The sequence below is a fragment of the Rattus norvegicus genome, chromosome 11 (genome assembly GCF_021556685.1).
Source record: "Rattus norvegicus strain SHRSP/BbbUtx chromosome 11, alternate assembly SHRSP_T2T, whole genome shotgun sequence".
NCBI classification, from domain to species: domain Eukaryota; kingdom Metazoa; phylum Chordata; class Mammalia; order Rodentia; family Muridae; genus Rattus; species Rattus norvegicus.
The window spans coordinates 79,054,904-79,074,152 of NC_141544.1; the positions used below are offsets into that span (position 1 = coordinate 79,054,904).

The window sequence follows — 19,249 nt, forward strand, 5'->3', positions numbered from 1 at the left end:
GATCCGACGGTGGGCATTAGATGTTATGTTATCTGATGCTCTTAGAATGTTTCATGACTTTGTAAAGCACATTTAAGGAATTGTCCCATCTGTCATAGCAGTGCCCCCAGGGAGTTACCACCATCCCCATGGTACAAGTGAGTCACTGAAAGGTTCAGTGTGCTGTTGCCTGGCACCTTAGCTTTTGAGGGGTGAAGCACAGACACAGCTCAGACAGACATGGTGCTGGAGAGATACTGAGAGTTCTACATCCAGATCAGCAGACGGAAGGAAGAGTGCAGGACACTGGCCCTGATTTGAGCTTCTGACATCTCAAAGCCCACTCGCAGTGACACACATCCTCCAACAAGGCCACACCCACTCCAGAAGGCCACACCCCCAATTCCTGTCAGGTAGCATTGAATGACTTAGCTTTCAAATATAAAAGCCTATGGGGGGCCATTCCTATTCAAACAACCACACCTGCTGGCGGTTTCCTGGACCCACCCCTCACCATCAACATAGGAACTCATCCTGCCTCTCTCTGCACTGGGTCTTTTGTTTCCTAGTTTCTCTGGCCCTCATTCTTCATTTATTTCTTGTCTCAGAAGAGCATGGGTTCCCATGACTCTGAGAAAGACTGTGGTGTTGGCGCACCTTGCACATCTTCAGCTGGTGTGACAAACTCCTCCCGACTGACAGGTGGCATTGCTGGGTGTACAGTGACGCATTCCCGAGAGCTCTGAAGACTTTTGCCTCAGGTCCGTCATGGGTGGAGCTGCTGTTTTAGGATCCACTTTTTGTCAGCATTGTTCAGGAAGTCTTCAGTCGTGTTAGCACGTAAGCTGGCCTGGGAGATCTACCTCGAAGCTCCTCCTTACTGCTGTCTTCCTCCATAGCGGTCTGCCCTTTGTCATCCCTGCAGAGCACCCAGCATCTCCACCATCCAAGAGCTTGGGGACACTTGGCTCGTTTTGCTTTGCTTGTTTGTCTGTTGTTTTTCAAGACAGGGTTTCTCTGTGTAGCCCTGGCTGTCCTGGAACTCTCTCTGTAGACCAGACTGGTCCTCAAACTCAGATCTGCCTGCCTCTGCCTCCCAAGGGCTGGGACTTAAGGTATGCGCCACCACCACCTGCCCCGTGGCTGTTTTCCATTGGCCAGATCTCTGCGATTGTTTGGCCCAGTGAGAAAAGCTTAGCCTTGCACCAGGCCATTCCATCGTGGCTGTGAGAGAACCCTGTGGGTTCTGTGCATTGGTGCTTCTAGGTGGGATGGAGTTTTCAGACTGCCAGGTCCCTTGCGTACAGACATCACTCTCTTAGAGAGATCTTGTCTGTGGGTAGCAGTGCCCTATGTATGGGTACAGCCCAGACAATCTGACTAGAGTACACAGAGGGCGTGAGTGAGGTGGGGACTGGAGTGGGCCAAGCAGGAGCTCTAGGGGTAAAGAGGTAGGTGTGGTACTCTGGGAGGGGGTTGCTTCACTCTATCTTCCAGCAAGAACCTGTGTTTGCATAAGGCAGGCCTTGTCAGCAGTCAGCCGTGGAAGGGGTCAGGTTTAGCAGCCCCTACTGTTTACTGCTGATTTATTGGCTCCTGATATATTCCAAGAGATGAGTATCAGGGTCTTCAATGTTTTACCCACTGCCATGCCTACAAGGATCCAAGGGAAGTCTCTAAACCCTCGGCCACAAAGATGCTCTAAGTCAAATTTAGTGGGTCAGGAGACCAAGTGAACCGATGTGAAGAGAGATTTGTGGGGAGGAAGGTAAGGTTATGGGAGACAGTGGGGATGAGAGTAGTCCGCGTGCATCGTGAACAGGTGTGAATTATCTAAGAAAAAATTCTATGAATAAAAATGTTTTAAATTCCAAATTAAAAAAAAAAAAGAAAAGAAAAGAACGTGTGTTTTGGGTGGATCGTCTGTGAGCACCCTGAGTGAGAGAGAAGTTAGACTCACGGGCTTTGGCTGCTTGGTCTCTAGGTGATCCTGCCGACATGGCTGTCCTCCACGAAGGTCTCTTCGCTCATTGAGAGAATCTCCGACCCCAAGGACTTGAAGAAACTTCTCAGGACCCGAAATAATGTGCTCGTGCTTTACTCAGAATCTGGTAAGTGCTCCCTCCACCCCCCTCAGATCTATTAGGGTGTGGTGGGAAGGGGAGGGAGAGACCAGAGGGGGTGTTCTATTCTTCGCTCTCTTTAAAGGTGCATTTAGTTACTTTGGGAGGGCCATATTTCAGTTCTTTCTTATGAGCATCCTGTGGGAAGAATACTTTGGAACCTCTACCTAGCCTAACAGAGGGGAGCCGTGAGTGCTGGATAGACACCTTGACTCCCTGCCAGCCGCAGGCCCCAGTCCTGCCAGGGCAGGCTCCTTGGGAGCTGCACATTAACTACTAGGCTGGCCTGTTGCCAGTTGAACTGGTCCCAGGCCTGTGGACATTTACCTGAGCAGGTGGTCCTGGTCTTGCCTGACACCCCCACCCACCCACCCACCCCGTGTCCTGCTTTGGGATGAGATGCAAAACCGTCTTTGGAGTTGATTCCCAAGTTCGGGCCCAGCCACCTCTCCAGGAAGGAGCAGCCACCTGCCGCTCCTCTGACCTTGGGCTGGTGAGGGTACAATGGACAGTTTGCTTGGCTCTTGGCAGTGACTTTGGGGAAGGGCGAGTGGCTGGCCGTCCTTGTGTCTCCAGCAGAGTTAAGTGTTTTTGCTCTTCCTGAGGATGCCAAGTTTTCTTGTGTCCCGGAGAAGCATCGGCTAGTGGCTAGGCTCATTCTGGGCACAGATCCCCTTGGCAGCTCATCTGCTACACAGATCCCATTGGCACTCTGGGCTGATGGATGATTTGGCCGTGTGTCCCTCGCAAAGGCTGCACCCTCTGAGCATTCACGACATATGGCCGTTCTTGCCCCTTGCTGCTTCCGTGGGTCTGCATGTATTTTGTCGAACTTCCTGTTGGGAGCCCAGTGTGTGAGCCTGCTGTTTTTCTGTGAGTAGGGAAACTGAGGCAGTGGGAATCTCTGGGGGGCTTTTCCAGTATCTGGCCTGTTTGTTAGTGAGAAACTCTTTGGGGTAACCCCCTTGTAAACTGCTGGGTCTGGGCTGGTTCTCTAGGACAGGTCTCCTGACTGGGGCCACTTATGGCTGTCATTTACTCCTTGCCACAAGGGAGGTGGTGCAGACTGTCAGATCATCTCCCATTTATAAATGAAGTCACCAGGATAAGGAGACATGACACTTGAGGCCAGCCACTCCTGGTGGTGGAGCCGGTCCCATATGGCATTTCTGCGTCTCATTCCTTCAGATGGAGTAAGGGGAAAAATGGGCTAACTCTGTAGTGCCGTGGTTTCAGAACCAGCACAGGTCTGAGACAAGTCTGGCAGAGTGGGGGTTAGGGTTAATGATGGAATAGTGGGGTCACTAATGGAGGGAGAGCCTAACCATTGCTTTGCCCCTTACCTGGCCCCACCTTTGTTCAGTTCATTGGAAGTACAGCCCCTGTGCTGCCCCAGAATGCTGGGGGCAGGGCCCGGGCGATGACTTCAACTTCTCCATCTTGTCCATGTTTACTGCCCCAGACTCTGGTCTATAGTGGGTTCTCTTTCCCTCCCCCCCCACCTTCCAAGCAGCCTTTTCCTTCCCATGGTGGGGTGGTTTATACTGTTCCTCTTTATCCGCACCCTTAGCCCCACCCCACTGGTGTGCACGGTGGAACAATGGCTTCCCCGGCTCAGTGGTTTGCTGCCTCCTGCTGCCCTGGCTGGGGTTTCCTGGGAATGCCTCCTCTGAATGGCGATGCTTATTGTTCGTCTCTGTGAAAGGCCCAGCATGCCTCGTATTCACAGACAGCTCCCATTTCTGCCCTGGAAGAGGAGCGCCTCAGAGGCACATAATTCAGATATCATTTCTGCTTGGCTTTGGGGCATATCGTGGGGTTTGGGGCAAGATAAGGCAGAGAGATTGTTGTTCACCAGGATCTGCCTGCTGGGCCCTCTGAGTGAGCTCACAGGCTCGTGAGGAGGACACGACTAAGCGTTTGCCAGGTGGAGGTGTCAAACACCAGCTATACACACCCTGGAGTAGACCGGCAGAGTTGGACTCCTGATCCAGAAGCTTGTCCACAGGACCCTGCTGCCCAACAGGTTACCCAGCAACTCTGTCCAGACACCCAGACCAAAGAGGGACTCCTGTATTCAGCTGACTCTGCCCGTGGTCCAGAGCCCTTGGACACAAACGTTTGATCTTTCTTTCACAGAGGTGGCAGCTGAAAGTCATCTCAAGCTACTGTCCACTGTGGCCCAGGCAGTGAAAGGACAAGGCACCATCTGCTGGGTGGACTGTGGGTATGTACTGGGGCCACAGGGCACACTGGCCGGGGTATGCTTGGGACCTCTAGTGAGCGGGGCAGAAGTGAGAGTGTGCTAGAGAGATCCCTGAGGTGACATGGGGTCACTTCTGCCTTGCAGAGGGAAGGTTTGGCTCCCCACCCCAGTCTGCCTGTCCCATGACCTCCTTTCTTCTCATTTTCCTGGAGCTCTCTCTCTCTCTTTTATGTCCTGTGTATTGCTTTATTTATCCTCTCAGAGTGGTAGGGCAGAGGGAGGCTTCCCTATTGAAAAACAGGAGCCTTGATTCCAGACATGCGTGATTTTCAGGGCCATCCAGTTGGCTCGTAGTAGGTCTGCAGCAATAGCTGTGTGCCACGAGCTTCACCTCCAGTCCAGACCCTTCTCACTCCTACAGCACAGTGTAGTCAGCTGGCCACCAGACTAGACCGCCCTGGCCCTGAGGCTGGCTCGGGCCTGTGCCGGTTAAGTTGGTGAGCCCTTACTCTGAGTCCTGAATGACTGATGGAGGTGTGGTGTTGGTACACACTGACTTAAGCTGCAGAGGAGGGAGAGAATAGCAGAGGAGAGTCATGTATGGAGGAGTGTGCATGCACGTGCAGGGGTGCACATGTCTAGCCTCATGCCTCCAGATTCATGCCAACACTGGCTGAGCAGAAAAGACCGCTCACTGGGTGGCGACGGAGGCCTCAGCCACTGGTTAACTGTAATTTATGGTTGGCTTGACAGCACTGCTACCTTTCAGGTGTCTCTGTCACCCCCATTTTACTAGCAGTGCTCCATGTCACTGGGCAAACGACAAATTCTATCAGAGGACACTTTGGAATCGTCCATAACTGAAGATGACAGTGCCTTTGCCAAGCTGATGGAGCCTTATTACAGGGCATTCTTAGAGGCTTACCGGTGCTGGAGCGAGTGGAAGAGAGAGCTTTGATGTAGTGGCTTTTCCCTCCAGGTCTAGCCATTAGCTTTTACCAAGCACTTACTATGTGCTTTGAGATTCACAGATGAATAGCTGTGCCTTCCAGGAGTGCAGTGTATAAGGAAGAGGCAGACACACGAGCCAGGGCTTAGGCTGCCAAGTGAGGAGTGCTGTCAAGAGGCTCCAAGAGGCAGTTAGTCCATCCGGCCCAGAAAGGTCAAGGGAACCTTTGTAGAGGCAGTGATGTTCAAGGAGGGGAACAAAGACCTGAGATGATCTTGTACTCATATTGCCCTGGCTTTCCCTGCTGCAGCTCCCTGCAGTACGGCTCCCAAGCTCTGTCTATGGGGATGAGCGTCCTGCTTCCAGAGGGGTTGTGGGACCTCCAGAGCAGGATAGCTGAGCTGGTGGGACCAGGGGTCAGTGGGTAAAGCGAGATGAGCTTAGAGATTAGGACAAAATTGCAGTCTGGGCATCTGGCATTATCGCCAGTGGGAGAATGCTATGAAATTAATATGCTAGAATTGAACTCTAGGAGGAGGTAGGCTAGGGCTTAGAAAAGGTACCTTGTTCCAGAGGCAGGACCGGTCCAATTGCTGCCTCTGAGTTTATCAGATTTATCCTTGTAAGAGGAAGTACAATCTCAAATGTTAAAGAGCTTTAAAGTAGTTTAGCCAAGTAGGTAGATTATGACAAAGCCCATATCTGGCTCTGGGTTTGGGATCAGAGGCAAAGTACTGCCCAGTGACTCTTCCCATAACAGCCTAAGTAAGGGACAGCACTTGGGTTCGGATCCCTTTCAGCCACCCTGAGTGGTAGGTCAGTGCTGTTAGACAAGAAGAACCCAAGGGATGAGCAGGCTTCTGCCCTTCTGCCTACTCATTCCACTGCCTAGTCTTTAGAACGTACCCTGTGAATCCTTAAGGCACTCACCACGTGGACTGCTTGAGGCCTAGGCATTGGCTTTGTGCCACATGCCACCTGTCTGAGTCTGAGGATGAGACCCTCCTGTTGCTGGCACAAGTGTTTCGAGATGGCTTTCTGGTACTATCCCTGAGGAGGGAGGAAGCAGCCTGGAGCCAGTGTTCCTCTTTCTGAGGACTGTTCCAAAACATCAGATGGTCAGCTAGCGACCCCAAAGTAAGTTCTGCTGAGGTTCCCATCTCAATCTCCCCAGCTAGACTTCCTGCCTTGGCTCTGGGGAAGGAGCTCTCCCTGAAGAGTGACTGGGGGTGGGAGTCACGCTCAGTCCATACCATGCTTTGCTGTGTTCTTCTGAAGTGTGAGTTGAGCTCAACATGGTGGCACACACCCGTACTTGGGATGCTGAGACAGGAAGAGTGTAGACCTGCCATGGAGTGTAGTGGATTTTGTACGATTGCTGGGCAAGGGACCTGGCTTTGAGTTCCCACCATGGAACCTCTGCAAATCACCGCTTCTCTCCAGACCACATCATAACCATCTGTGATATGTGCCGTAGGCCCTTTCAGACTGCTCCCATCCCAAAACCTTCTGGTTCAGAAAATGCCCAAAGGTGCCAACTTGGTGTGCTTAACTGTCTGGTGAGCATGTGCCTTCCAGTGCCAGAGTCTGATCTGGGGCCTCCTCCTTTTCTGGGTCTCCTTTCCTCTAGGATGTGCTGAGGTACTGTCCGTTGTCTGTCCCTCCTTTCTCTTCCTTTGCAGTTTACTCCCAGGGAGGAGCTGAGTCTCCACTACACCCATTCTTTGGGCCTCTTTTCTCCTTCCACAGATCGTTCTGAAAATGATTCTTCTGGTTTTTCCCTTGCCCTTTACACACACACACACACACACACACACACACACACACACACACACACACACACAGGGCCTCTTTTCTCCTTCCACAGATCGTTCTGAAAATGATTCTTCTGGTTTTTCCCTTGCCCTTTACACACACACACACACACACACACAGGGCCTCTTTTCTCCTTCCACAGATCGTTCTGAAAATGATTCTTCTGGTTTTTCCCTTGCCCTTTACACACACACACACACACACACACACACACACACACACCCCTGCTGATGCTCACATGTTCCTCTGTTGCCGGCCATCACTCAGCACATGGATCCTCTCTATGGATTTGTCGCTTTTTCCTCCTCGCTCTCCCTCGCAGCTCCTACCTCCACAGCTGCTCAGTAGACTGGGAGTAGCTATGCTTTGGGTCACATGGGAGGGCATCGGTAGCTAGCTCCCTGGTGCTCTGGTGTGGCAGTGGCCTGGTGCAGACCTGCCATCTAGGAGGTTGAACTGGAGCCAGCAGCAGACACTAGGCCTGGCACATTAGTTCTGTGGGCAGACTTTCCCCTCACCTGCTGCCTGCTTGCTTTTCCTGGAGTGTACGGCCACTGCCTAGCCGTATTCCCTTTCTTCCTCTTTCCCATCTGCTTGGTCTCACTGAAGCAGTAATGATTCCCCAGATGCAAGATTGTGGGCCTGCCAGGGCAGGTGGGATGTATTTTGAAGTCTTACATTTTCTTGTAAAGATTATTTAAATTTTGCATTTCCACTTTCTTGCCTAAGCAGGGCAAATGTTACTTCCCATGGGGAGAAAATAGACTCCCGTAAGAAATGCTATGCTTGTTTTTTTGTGGCTTCAGGTATCTTCCGTCATATGGTATGCAATTGGGAACTCAGTTCTAACTGAGGAGCGAAGCCTTAGACTGGTGGTTCGCCACCTTCTGATATGCAGCCCCCAGGTTGAGAATCACTGCCTTAGGTCTGGACAGGTAGACAGGGGGCTCTGAACCGCCTGGGAGGAGAAGCCACAGTCCTCTCACTCTAGGTTCTTAGTGCAGTATCAAACCCGTACCTCACTGACTCCTTTCAGAGGCAGGCACCAACGAGACCACCAATCAGGATTGTTCTTGTAGCGTCTGTCATGGGAGAGTTCTCTGTCCTACCCAGATCTTTGCAGATTTAAGGGTCAACTGCTCCAAGACTGCTCTGCAGTATTGTTGTCCCCCCAGCCACACCTTGTCCATGTTTGGCATCTGGCAGTCACTCTCATCTTATCCTACCTTCTGCAGATCAGACATCATTGAAGGTCCCTCCTGCTGCTGGCAGAGCCAGATCCAGAGCCAGCACACCTGCTAGCCAATAAGCCATCTCCTAGGACAGGTTCAGGGCACAGATTTGGGAAGATCCAATAATGCCCCTCTTAGCCTCCAGTACCTTCTCTCTCTTCTTACTCTCACCTCGTCTGCCGCTCCTGAATCTGACTCCTCAGCTTAAGCCATCTAATCAACAAGGTACCCCATACCTGTTGCAGCTGCCCCAACAAGCAGCCCCTCCCCCACCTGTGCACATCTTTTGGGGTGTTGGATATGGGATGAGAGATGGGGCATGCACAGGCCTCTGTGATCGCTCCCTTGTTATTCTTTGTAGGGAAGGCAGAGAGCCAAAGGAAGTAGAGAGGGATGGTGTGTGGCCTTGGTGCCTCCCTGCGGACTGGTAGCTGGTTCCTGTCAGCCAGAGGAGAGCCTGGCTCTCTGGGACTTAGGGCAAAGCAGCTCATTTCTCTGCCTTTGTCTCCTTTCCCCCAGAGCCTCGGTCATGAGCTGCAGGAGGGAGGGAGGCAGTGGATCAATTAATTGTTCTTAATCTCTCAACTCAGATCCTTTTAAGTCCCTCACATGGGTAATTTTCTTCCCTTCCTGAACTCTTATGACTTCTACTGTCTGAGCTGCACAATTAGCACTCGTTCACGTGCATACTTAGACACTCTTTTTTTTTTTTTTTTGGTTCTTTTTTTCGGAGCTGGGGACCGAATACTTAGACACTCTTAAAAGACGGGATTGTCGGGGAGAGGGCAGAGAGCTGAGGGAGCCCCCTCAGGATTTGACACCTGGCAGGATTCCTGGTGCCCAGGAAGCCAGAAGTTCAGGGCCTTATCCGAGCAGCTCCAAGATTGCACCTTTTACTCAGCTCTCATTCCAGTCGGGCTCTTGTTTGAATGCCAGCTGCTCTGGTGACCCTGAGGAACAGCTGTGAGTGAAAGCAAGGCCTTGCCTTCACGGGCAAACTTTCTGACAGGGAACCGGAAGAGACAAGTGGTCAGACATTATTAGTACAGTGGAGAGAGAGAGAGACTGGGAGAAGCTGGGATGCTAGGCTGTGAGGGAAGCCACTCTTGTCACACCCTCTGACAAAGTATGTAGGAGGCAGGGGAGAGGAGAGAACCTTTGGGCAGTGTCACGTGATCTCAGGGAGAGGATTGTATAGTTTGCAACATGGAGCCTTGGGGTACAGATGGTTATATTACTTTAGTGTAAGCTGGGCTAGGCCGCAAGACCACACCAAGGAAGAGACAGGGTGCTCCCATATTCCCAGCTCTCTCGTCCACATTGCTTGGTGGAGCTTTCCTCCCGAGTGGCTTTTGAGGTTTCAGCTCTGGGTCTCTTCACATGGCCTAGATTTCAGCACAGTGGACAAGGACTTGGGGGTGGATTGGCCTGGGGCCCTACCTTCCTTCCTATCTTTGTGAAGATTTCAGGCCCCACTGGCTGTCAGGCAGGAACTAGGGCTTGAGGAGGTCACATGGCAGCCAAAGCACTGTTTGTTGTCCCACTTGGTGATGAGAAAGTGATCAAAGAAATGGTTGAACAAAGCAGAACACAGCCAACCGGACGGACGAGCGGTGTGGAACACTGCCCTCTCTCCCAGGGTCTTGACTCAGCACAGGGAAGGCTGCCTGGCCTGCTGCTGTTTGGCACACAGGCTCATCCGTCCAGCTTCACTATCGACTTCCCAAAGGCCAGGGTAAACTCAGAGCAAGAAGGCTGCTGTCAGAGGAGGCGTGGCGAGCATACTCAAGCCTTTAGGGCGAGAGGGCCTAGGCCAGATGCTGTGGGTTGCCTTCTGATGTATTGTCCCATCCTGTCCTGCTCATCTCTGTCCCAGACTCAGCTCATTTCAAGTCCTTTGCCAGCTATGTCCCCCCATGATGATATTGTTACCTGCCCTTCCTTTGTGAGAGGGGCAGAGTGACACCTCCATTCACCTGCACCTCCCTATATCCTTCCTTCCTTCCTTCCTTCCTTCCTTCCTTCCTTCCTTCCTTCCTTCCTTCCTTCCTTCCCGTCTCTCTCTGTCTCTGTCTCTCTCTCTCCTTCTTGGTTTTTTAAGAGACTGACTGCCCTGGAACTCACTCTGTAGACCAGGCTGGGCTTGAATTTAGAAATCTTGCTTCTGCCTTCTGAATGCTGGGATTATAGGTGTGAACCACCACCACCCAGACAGACGTGTTTTCTTAACCCGGAAATCTCGCTCTTACACTGGTGCCTGCAGTTCCGCTTGTCTGCTGAAGGCATTGCTTGGAGAATTGAGCCGGGTGGTTTAATGAGCCCATCTGTTCTGGGGCTCCTGCCCAGCTGTGGGAAGCTGGTGTACCTACGTGTGGAAGTGGGGTGTGCAGACAGGTGGAGGAGGAAGTGACTTCCCACAGGTAGCTGCCAGACAATTTCCCTGGAGACCTGCTGCTGTGTGGTCATGGATCTAGTGGATGTCTGATGGCCCGAATAGTCTCACTGATTCCATTCAGACCTGCAGACATGGCCTTTAAATGACAGCCAGGGTGCTGGGTGAATGGATCAGCAGGTTGCCTTTGGCTGGTTGCAGGGAAACTTGGAGAGTGCTGGAGAGAATGGAATGATGAGAGCCGGGAGTCTCTAAGTGCCTGGGACAGGGAGGAGAGAGAGAGAGAGAGAGAGAGAGAGAGAGAGAGAGAGAGAGAGAGAGAGAGAGAGAGAGAGAGAGGTGTGTGTGTGAGGGGGCAGGGAGACCCGTGGAGGACGGTGCTGTCACGTGGTCCTTCTTGTACTCCAGCATACAGCGGGATCACCAGGAGTGGTGTTAAGACACATTTGCTCAAGTACCCAAGAGTCTTTGATGTAGCAGGACAGGCGCCTGGGGCCTTTGCTCATCTAATGAGTTTCTGGTTAGTGCTGGTCCAGGGATCATACCTGGAGACTTCATTGGCCTCTCTGAAAGGATACCAGTTAGATCAGGTCATGCATGAGTGCTTCCTGGACAGCGACGGGCACCTGAGAGGCCTTGCTTGCCAGGAGGGTTCCTAGTATATTTGCAGACACCACAGGAGAGGCTCTGCTCACCAAAGCACTGCTCTTCTTCCTGGCTTTTAACAGATTTCAGCACTCCTCCACCATAGCAGGACATTGCCTCTTCCCAGACAGATGGCCCGTAGCAGGTGGCACATGTTCAGAGCCTTGCAAATAAAGTCCTGCTCAGGCACCATGTCCACAGATTTGGAAGCAGAAGCTCAGATTTTATAAAACTTCCCCAGGTGACAGACCATGGCGTGGAAGGGCCATCTCCCTCCATAGTCTTGAACTCTTGGGCTCAAGCAGTTCTCCTGCCTCAGCATCCCGATCAACTGGCACTAGAGTTCCTGGCTTGAGGTTGATATTTCTCACTACAGTGAGCTCCCTACCCCCGAGTCTCTCAGGTTTTCCCTGACTGGACCCATCCTTGAGGCCTCCTCAGGCAGCACATCCTCTCCCTGGCCAGCACGGACTGCACACCTGCCAGTCATTCTGCAGTTCCCTCAACGCCACACTGCTTCTTGGACTTCTGCTCCTGGGAACTCCAGGCCACCTGCCTTGTTCTTAGCCTCCTGCGGATTCTGTTGTCAGCATCTACAGGCTGACTTCAGGCACCAAGTGGACCCCAACGTTTCTGTCTTTCAGTGATGCAGAGAGTAGAAAATTGTGCAAGAAGATGAAAGTTGACCTCAGCCCAAAGGACAAAAAGATCGAATTATTCCATTACCAGTAAGTACACATGGGTATTTCCAATCTCAGAGTGAGCGCTGAGAGCTTTTATGGGTAGTTTCAGTGAACAGCAGATTTTAGGTAGATTTAGTTCATTTCAGAATGATTTTTCCCCCTGTACTTATTATTTTTTCTTAGAAAAAAAGATAGACACAAAGACATAGAGAGCAACGCACACAAGCACACACATACACACATGCATGCACACACATACACACATGCGCACACACATACACACATGCATGCACACACACACACAGAATTCTGGACTGAGAGCTGAAGCATATCAAAGTTAATGCCTCTTCTTCCTTATTTGACAGGGATGGTGCGTTTCACATGCAATATGACCGAGCTGTGACGCTGAAGGTGAATTTGCCTCCCTCCTTCTCAGCAGGGTGGAGTCTGAATGGACACCAAAAGCTTGGCAGGTCTCCCCGAAAGGAGAAAGGGCAGGTTGCTCAGGGCTCTCTCTTCCCGACCTCCCGAGGATCTTTATCATTAACTCTGATCGATGGCAGCAGAGATCGGGCTAAGTTTATAGCTGACACAAAGGGGTACCTCAAGCCTTGTTAGTGAACGTCTAGGAGTTGTCTATCGTGGTAGGTGATATCATGATACTCCCCTCCACAGACCTTGGTCTTCATTTGCTTCAAACCCATCTCCTCACTATGAGGCTGCCCACAGTGGCCACCCATAGCCCAGTGTGCACAGCCGGCCTAGCAAAGCATGGAGGCTGGAGGCAGATTGGCCCTTCAAGCTGACGTGGCTTGTTCTAGCCCTTCAAGCTGACGTGGCTTGTTCCAGGTAGCACGTGGAGGTCGCCCAGTGTCCCTGTCACGGTCCAGTCTGTAAGTAGGTGGAAAGCCTACATAAAGAAAGAGATGTGAAGTCCCAAACCTGCAGGTACCACATGACTGTCACAGAGGCGCTGTCTTTCCGCAGCCTCAGCTTCCGGAGCTTCTGCCGCAAACCAGTATACGACTTCTGGGGGCCATGTATTTCATCTGGTTCTAACCTGAGCTGAACTTAGGTTCTCTAAGTCCTCTTTTCTCAGACAGGCACAGATCTCTGAGCTCCTGTCTCTTTCTCTTTTCTCCGCACACTGGAGAAGGAACCTAGGGCCTCATGCCTAGTCTCTCTACCACTGTGCTACACTCTCAGCCCTGTCTCTCTGTCTCTGTGTCCATCTCTTTCCAGTTGTTCCTGTTGGCTCACCTGTCTGTGTAGCTGTCAGTGCTCAGCTCCCTTCTCTTGTGAATGGTAGTATGAATATCTGATATGCGGGATATCTGATAGGCCATCCCCAAAGGGGTCATGACCCACAGGTTGAGCACTGTTGCTCTATGGACTCTCTGCCTGATTCTTTACTCTATTAAGACCCTTGTAGACACTAGGAGATGTATTCTGTGTTATAACATAAGCTAACATCCTTAGAGAGAGAACACAAGTTCCCCAGGAACAAAATTTGATTGGCAAGCAGGATAAGGGAATTGCTAATACATTGATAAAAGAAAGACTAGTTTCTGTTTGGACCACTGGAAAGTCGCCCCTGGAATCATGGACCCGGAATGGCACCACCCATTCTGTTAGAGAAGTGGCCAGAAGCTCAGGGACAGTTGCCATGGAGTATCTGGTGAAGGGGGCAGAGCCTCTGTCATAGCCCTGTATGTAGGGAGTATCTCCTTCTGCATTAGCCAACAGATTGGAGAAGTAAACTGGGCATGGTGCAGGGTTAGAGATTATGGTTTCAGAATGAGCAGCCACACTCATAGGATCTCAAAATTCACAGGGTCAAGAGAGACCAGGGCAGAGTCCCTGAACCTCTCTAGGGCAGGGAAGGCATGACACTTACCCTGATTATCCGGATTCTGAGCATCCGGCTAGTGATGTTCCTGTAACTGAGGGTGGGCTCTCAGGCACTGGCCTATCTCCTTGCAGTGTGGAAAGAACCACACTGTGTGGGGTTGAGCATCAGTTAAAGGAAAATGATACCCACGCCAACAGCAGGTTTCTATCATGACTGCTCTGTTTGCTTTCTCCATCCATATCGTCCTTTTTGTCTTGTTTTCCCATGATGCTGGTAGAGGTGAGGAGGTTGTGGGAACTCTGAAGCTCAGCTCAGAGTCTAGGGATGGTACTCACTCCCCACAGAAGCTGATCCCCCATGACAGACTACTGAATTAGGAACCTCCTTCCAAGTAAGGAAAGGCACCTCCATTCCATTTGGCTTACTTTATCCTGATGAACTTTGCAAGGGCTCAAGGAAGGGTAGATCTGACTTTTGCGGTGGCAAGATGGCTATCCTTCCCTTTAGAGGGGGCCTTCGCAATTCCATTTGGTTAGACTGGAAGTGCTACAGGGAGGAGACCTACAAGTATCTCCCACTTCCCCACAGTAACCCCTCCCACGTAGGAGGCTCCAGAAATGATAAACCTCATCAAGGCCCTCTGTGGCCAGTGTGTGGGATGAGTGCATAACCTCATTAAGGAGTGTTTGCCCCTCCCCTCAGACTTCCTTCTTTCTGTCTTCTCTCACTACTCTCCAGCCCCCAGCTTAGCTCAGTGGAGCTCGATAATGCTGACTGAAATAAAAACATCTTTTTGTTGTTGTTGTATTTTGCTTGCATTCTGTGTCTGCACCATGTACAGGCAGTGCCCATGAAGGCTAGAGAAAGATGTTAGATCTGGAGTTTCAAATGGTTGTCACCTGCCATGTGGGTGCTGGAAATCAAACTGGGGTCCTCTGGAAAAGCAGGCGGTGCTCTTAATTAGTGAGCCAGCTCTTCAACTCCCCAAAATAAGCACTCTTGCTTCATCAAACTGGGACTCTTGATCCTTGTCTGGTGACCCAGGATGGTGGTTTCCCTCAGTCGTGAGTGGGGTGGGAGTGGGCTGTTTCTGGTACCCGTTCCTGATTCTCACCGACCTTGATCACCATTTCCCAGACTGAGGAGAAAGAGAATCTCATTTCCACCTACACCAGTGAGGTGCCGTGGGAAGGGTAGGATGGTTATTCTTCTCCCCTTGGAGCCAATGGTTCATCTCTCAATGATGCTTTCCAGCACCATTACACTGACCCAGAAGTATCCAGGGAAAGAAGTGTCCCAGCATGCACTGGGCCAGGTGTTTCCTAGCCCAGGCTCTTCCAGCTCACACTAACCAGCTTCTAAGGTTCTGCCTCTCTTAGCAGCAGTGTAGAACTTGATTTCCCCAGTGGTAGTGAGTGCTGTGGTTACTTGCTTAGGACATCAACAGTGGAAGGGATTAGGGAAGTGGAAGGACAGCTCTCTCTCACAGAAGCCTGGAAGCCTTTGTTCAGTCAAGCTGAAAGGCTTCCTGGGGAAGATTTACAGGTGAAGTGAGGGGTTGTCTCTGCTAAGGAAGCCAGCTTATTGTCTCAAGGTACAAGGTATAGGTGCATGGCCCCGTCAGCTGACCAGTGATGCCATGGGGAAGTACTGGGAATAAATTTTGGGTCCCTTAGTGGTAATATCCACAGACAAGAAATGTCATTTCCCCTTCCAAGCAAGGGCCACCTGCAGTCTCCTGACCGGATATCCCCACAGGTATCAGAGTAGATTTCTGGGTCTGCTGCCTCTCCCATTTCCTTACTAAAGTCCTTTTCTCCCCCTTTTGTTCTTTCTTAGTCTATAGTGGCCTTTCTGAAGGACCCAAAAGGTCCCCCACTGTGGGAAGAAGACCCTGGAGCCAAAGATGTCGTGCACATTGACAGTGAGAAGGTAATTTATTCCCCATTAGTTCTGATGGATGCTAGAGCCTCCTGGTTCCTGGGTGTCTGGAGGAGAGGAGCCCAGGAGCCAGCCCGTGTGTCTGTCCGAATGAGACCAGGACCCTACTATCTGATGGCCAGCCCTGGCTCCATACCACTGCTAACAGGCACTCCTAGATGACCGCCCATGAAGTCTCCATTCTCCTTTGCCTTATTTAATGTGTTCTAAACACATTTAGAATTCCTTGGCAGAGTAGACTTAATCGCCCCCTGTTACTGTGTAAGGCAAATTTTGCTGGGATCAGTTTGGAGCCACACCCCTCCCCCTCCCCCCTTTCTGGAGTCACGTGTAACTTTGAGCAAATTCTTTACCTTCCTAAGCAGCATTTTCAGAGTTGCCTGGGCGTGAGGGTGGAGGGGTGATCGTCGTTTGTGTTCATTATTTCTCAGTGACCCTCAGCCTTCCTGACCCCATGTGCTTCTGAATAGTCTCAGATCTCATTGTTACAGCGTCTGTTTATATAGCCATGCCTTCACGTGGTAGGTGACAACACGTGCTATCTTTAGATTTCATGTGGTCTGAGGCAGGCAGTGCCCCACCTCCAAGGGGTGTGTGTGTGTGTGTGTGTGTGTGTGTGTGTGTGTGTGTGTGTGTCCAGAATGCCTGTTACTTTCTTGATTAAATGAAACATAACTTTTATCTGTCTCTGCCTCCTCTCACCTTTCTTTCATTTAAAATTATTAACCATTTTCTTTTTGTTTTATTTTGGTCTGTTTGTTTGTTTGTTTGTTTGTTTGTTTGTTTGTTTGTTTTGAGACATGATCTCTGTGTAGTCCTGGCTGTTCTGGAACTCACTGTGTAGCCTAGGCTGGCCTCAAACTCAGAGATCCACCTGCCTCTGCCTTGGAGTACTGGGGTTAATGATGTGGCTGAAATTATTGAGTATTCTTAATGCTTATTAACCCAAAAGGAAATGATGGCTTTTTTACTTTTTAGGAGGGTGGGATCATATATGATCATTGTGGACCACCCAGAGATCGGTTTAAAGTACTATATGTCCACATTGTGAGGCAGAAAGTGTCAGGCTTGTCACCTAGAAGGTGAAGAGTTTTAGAAAGCACCCAGCATCAGGTAGAAAGCACTTGGCATGGGGGTCAGGTAGAGCACGGTACAGGTGTCAGGAGGTGGCTTGAGTGCTGTGAAAAGAACAGCCCAATCGATTGTTCCACTGTGACAGAAAGCAACTGCCTGGCACCCCTACCCACAGCGTCACATCTTGAACAACCTATTATTGTCTTCTGTAACTGTAAGAATATTAAGGGTTTTTTTCACCTCTGTCCACAGTCCTGTTGCTATTCTCCGGGCTGTTCTCTCTTTTGCAAAAACAGAAGATATAGTTGCTTTTCTGAAGTTAGAATTCCCCACGAATAGCTTAAGGTTCAGTATTCAAGTTAAATTAATGGTTTAGTTTGTAAGCTTAAAATCCCTTACTTTTCAGCATTTTCCATTGTAACTCATTATTAATGACGTGGGCCCCAATCTTACAAGGTCTCACTATGTAGCTATGGCTGTCCTGGAATTTAAAATGTTTATCAGGCTGGCCTTGAACTCACAGAAATCAGCCTCACATGTACTGGGATTAAAAGCACGTGGCATTATGCCTGCTGTGAGCCCAAATTTTTATAGGCTAGGTATACTCAAACCTTTCCCTCTCGCATCTTGTATTGGGTTTTAATCTGCAGAGACCCCAGAAGATAATTTTAAAAGTGTTTCTAACCCCCCCACCCGCCCCCCAGTTAGGGCCAAGAATCTGTGTGAAGGTTGTTAGTATCAAAACGTAGTCATGTTTTAAGTCTTAACCTCACCTCAAAAGAAAAAAAAAATTAAAAGTGAAATAGAACTGTGAAGGCAGGAACTCTCTCTCATGCGCTCCTCTGATCATGGGAGCGAGTGTCCAGGACTCCCCAGAGCCACCTTCCAAAGGCTGCCACAGCAGAGACGCCTGTCCAGCCTCTCGGTACCAATCTGTCCAGCCTCTCGGTACCGATCTCGAATACCTAGCTTCTATCACCTTCATTGTACGGTTGAAGTGTCCCTTACAGTGTGCCCTTGGTTCCCTGGCTTGCAGACTCAGCATCTGCTGCTCCCGGACAAGCGCCATGATTTTTCCTCCCAGTGTTAAGAATCAGGCCCGGGCCTTGTGTGGGCTAAGCGAACTTCCTCCCCCTGACCTACATCCCTAGCCCAAATGCCCTGGCTTCTTAAAGCTCCCTTCCTAGGTTGTTACTTAGGTTAACATCTGCTTACAATTCTGTTCTATAGCAAGTGCCCAACCCTCTGTGGGTGGGAATAAGTCTAAGCTTTTCAGGTTTTTTTTTTTTTTTTTTTTCAGAACGTTTTAGACTCCCGAAAAATTTAAATCTTTTTTTTTATCTTGCTAAAAACAAACTTAAGTAATACACATTCACTGTTGAATATTTAGAAAGTATAGCTTATGCATAAAAGAAAGCCGCAAATCACCCTGTCTCTTCATTGAGAGATGGCCCGCTACTGATATTTTTGTAGGCTTCCAGGCTTTTAAGGTAATGCATACATAAATATTTTTACTCAGAAGAACGCCGTTGCATTTATATGCTGCTCCGTAAAGCTCCCCTTCCCCCCTATGACAAGCACATTTCAATGTGACATTAAATATGCCTCTCCTCTGTTTTAATGCTGCTGTCGGACTCCATTGTGTGGGATCTGCTGTCGTTTATTTACTTAATGCCATGTTGCTGTCAGTAAGCTGCGTTTTAAAATTTTCTCTTAGTTTCCTTATTATTCACAAGAAAAAGCCTCTAATTTTCTTCCGAGAAAACTGGTTAGAGGAACTTTCTGTGATCAAAATGTGCTCTGTTGCAGTGCCCCGCCACAGCCCTCAGCCGGCTTCATTGGCTCTCATTGGAGAGCGGATCTGATTGACTCTCATTGGAGAGAGGGTCTCATTGGCTCTCATTGGAGAGCGGGTCTCATTGGCTCTCATTGGAGAGCGGGTCTCTGACGATTCGTTCCAAGCCTCCGGACAGCCCTTTTTCTTCTTTATATTTACCACGTTTATTTAACAGATCATTTTACGTTCTCAAATAGTGTGCCGGGCACTGACCTAACTTTCACAAATACAAATGATCTGATTAGGACGGCCTGGGTTGTGGCCCAGGTTCTCACGTCCTTCCGGGCACTGTGGACGGTGGACCCATGGTGGTGCGAGAGCTGAGGGAAGAGACTACCAGGTGTGGGTGGGCTCACAGTCTGTTTCTTCAGCCAGCATACCCCAGTGGCCATGCAGATCCCTTTACTGAGAGACAGTCACTCTCAAAATCACGTGGAGGGCTGGCCCTCTCAGTCATCTCTTGGAAAAATGGCACCTTGATGTCTTTAGCTTTTATAGGTGGAGCCGAAAGTTAATAGCTG

The 19,249-nt window shown here is 50.2% G+C and overlaps 1 protein-coding gene across 4 annotated transcripts in view; it reads left to right on the forward strand.

Annotated features, from left to right (window-relative positions):
- Pdia5 (protein disulfide isomerase family A, member 5) overlaps window positions 1–19,249 on the forward strand; it is an 86,884-nt gene that overhangs the window by 22,027 nt on the left and 45,608 nt on the right. For all 4 annotated transcript variants that reach the window (XR_015632817.1, XR_015632818.1, XR_015632819.1 and 1 more), the window contains exons 2-6: window positions 1,964–2,090; window positions 4,242–4,329; window positions 11,986–12,069; window positions 12,390–12,435; window positions 15,716–15,808. Coding sequence is in view for 1 of the 4 variants with exons in the window: in NM_001014125.1 (NP_001014147.1) it covers window positions 1,964–2,090; window positions 4,242–4,329; window positions 11,986–12,069; window positions 12,390–12,435; window positions 15,716–15,808 (438 nt within the window). In the remaining 3 variants the exon portion in view is untranslated. The remainder of the gene's footprint in view (window positions 1–1,963; window positions 2,091–4,241; window positions 4,330–11,985; window positions 12,070–12,389; window positions 12,436–15,715; window positions 15,809–19,249) is intronic.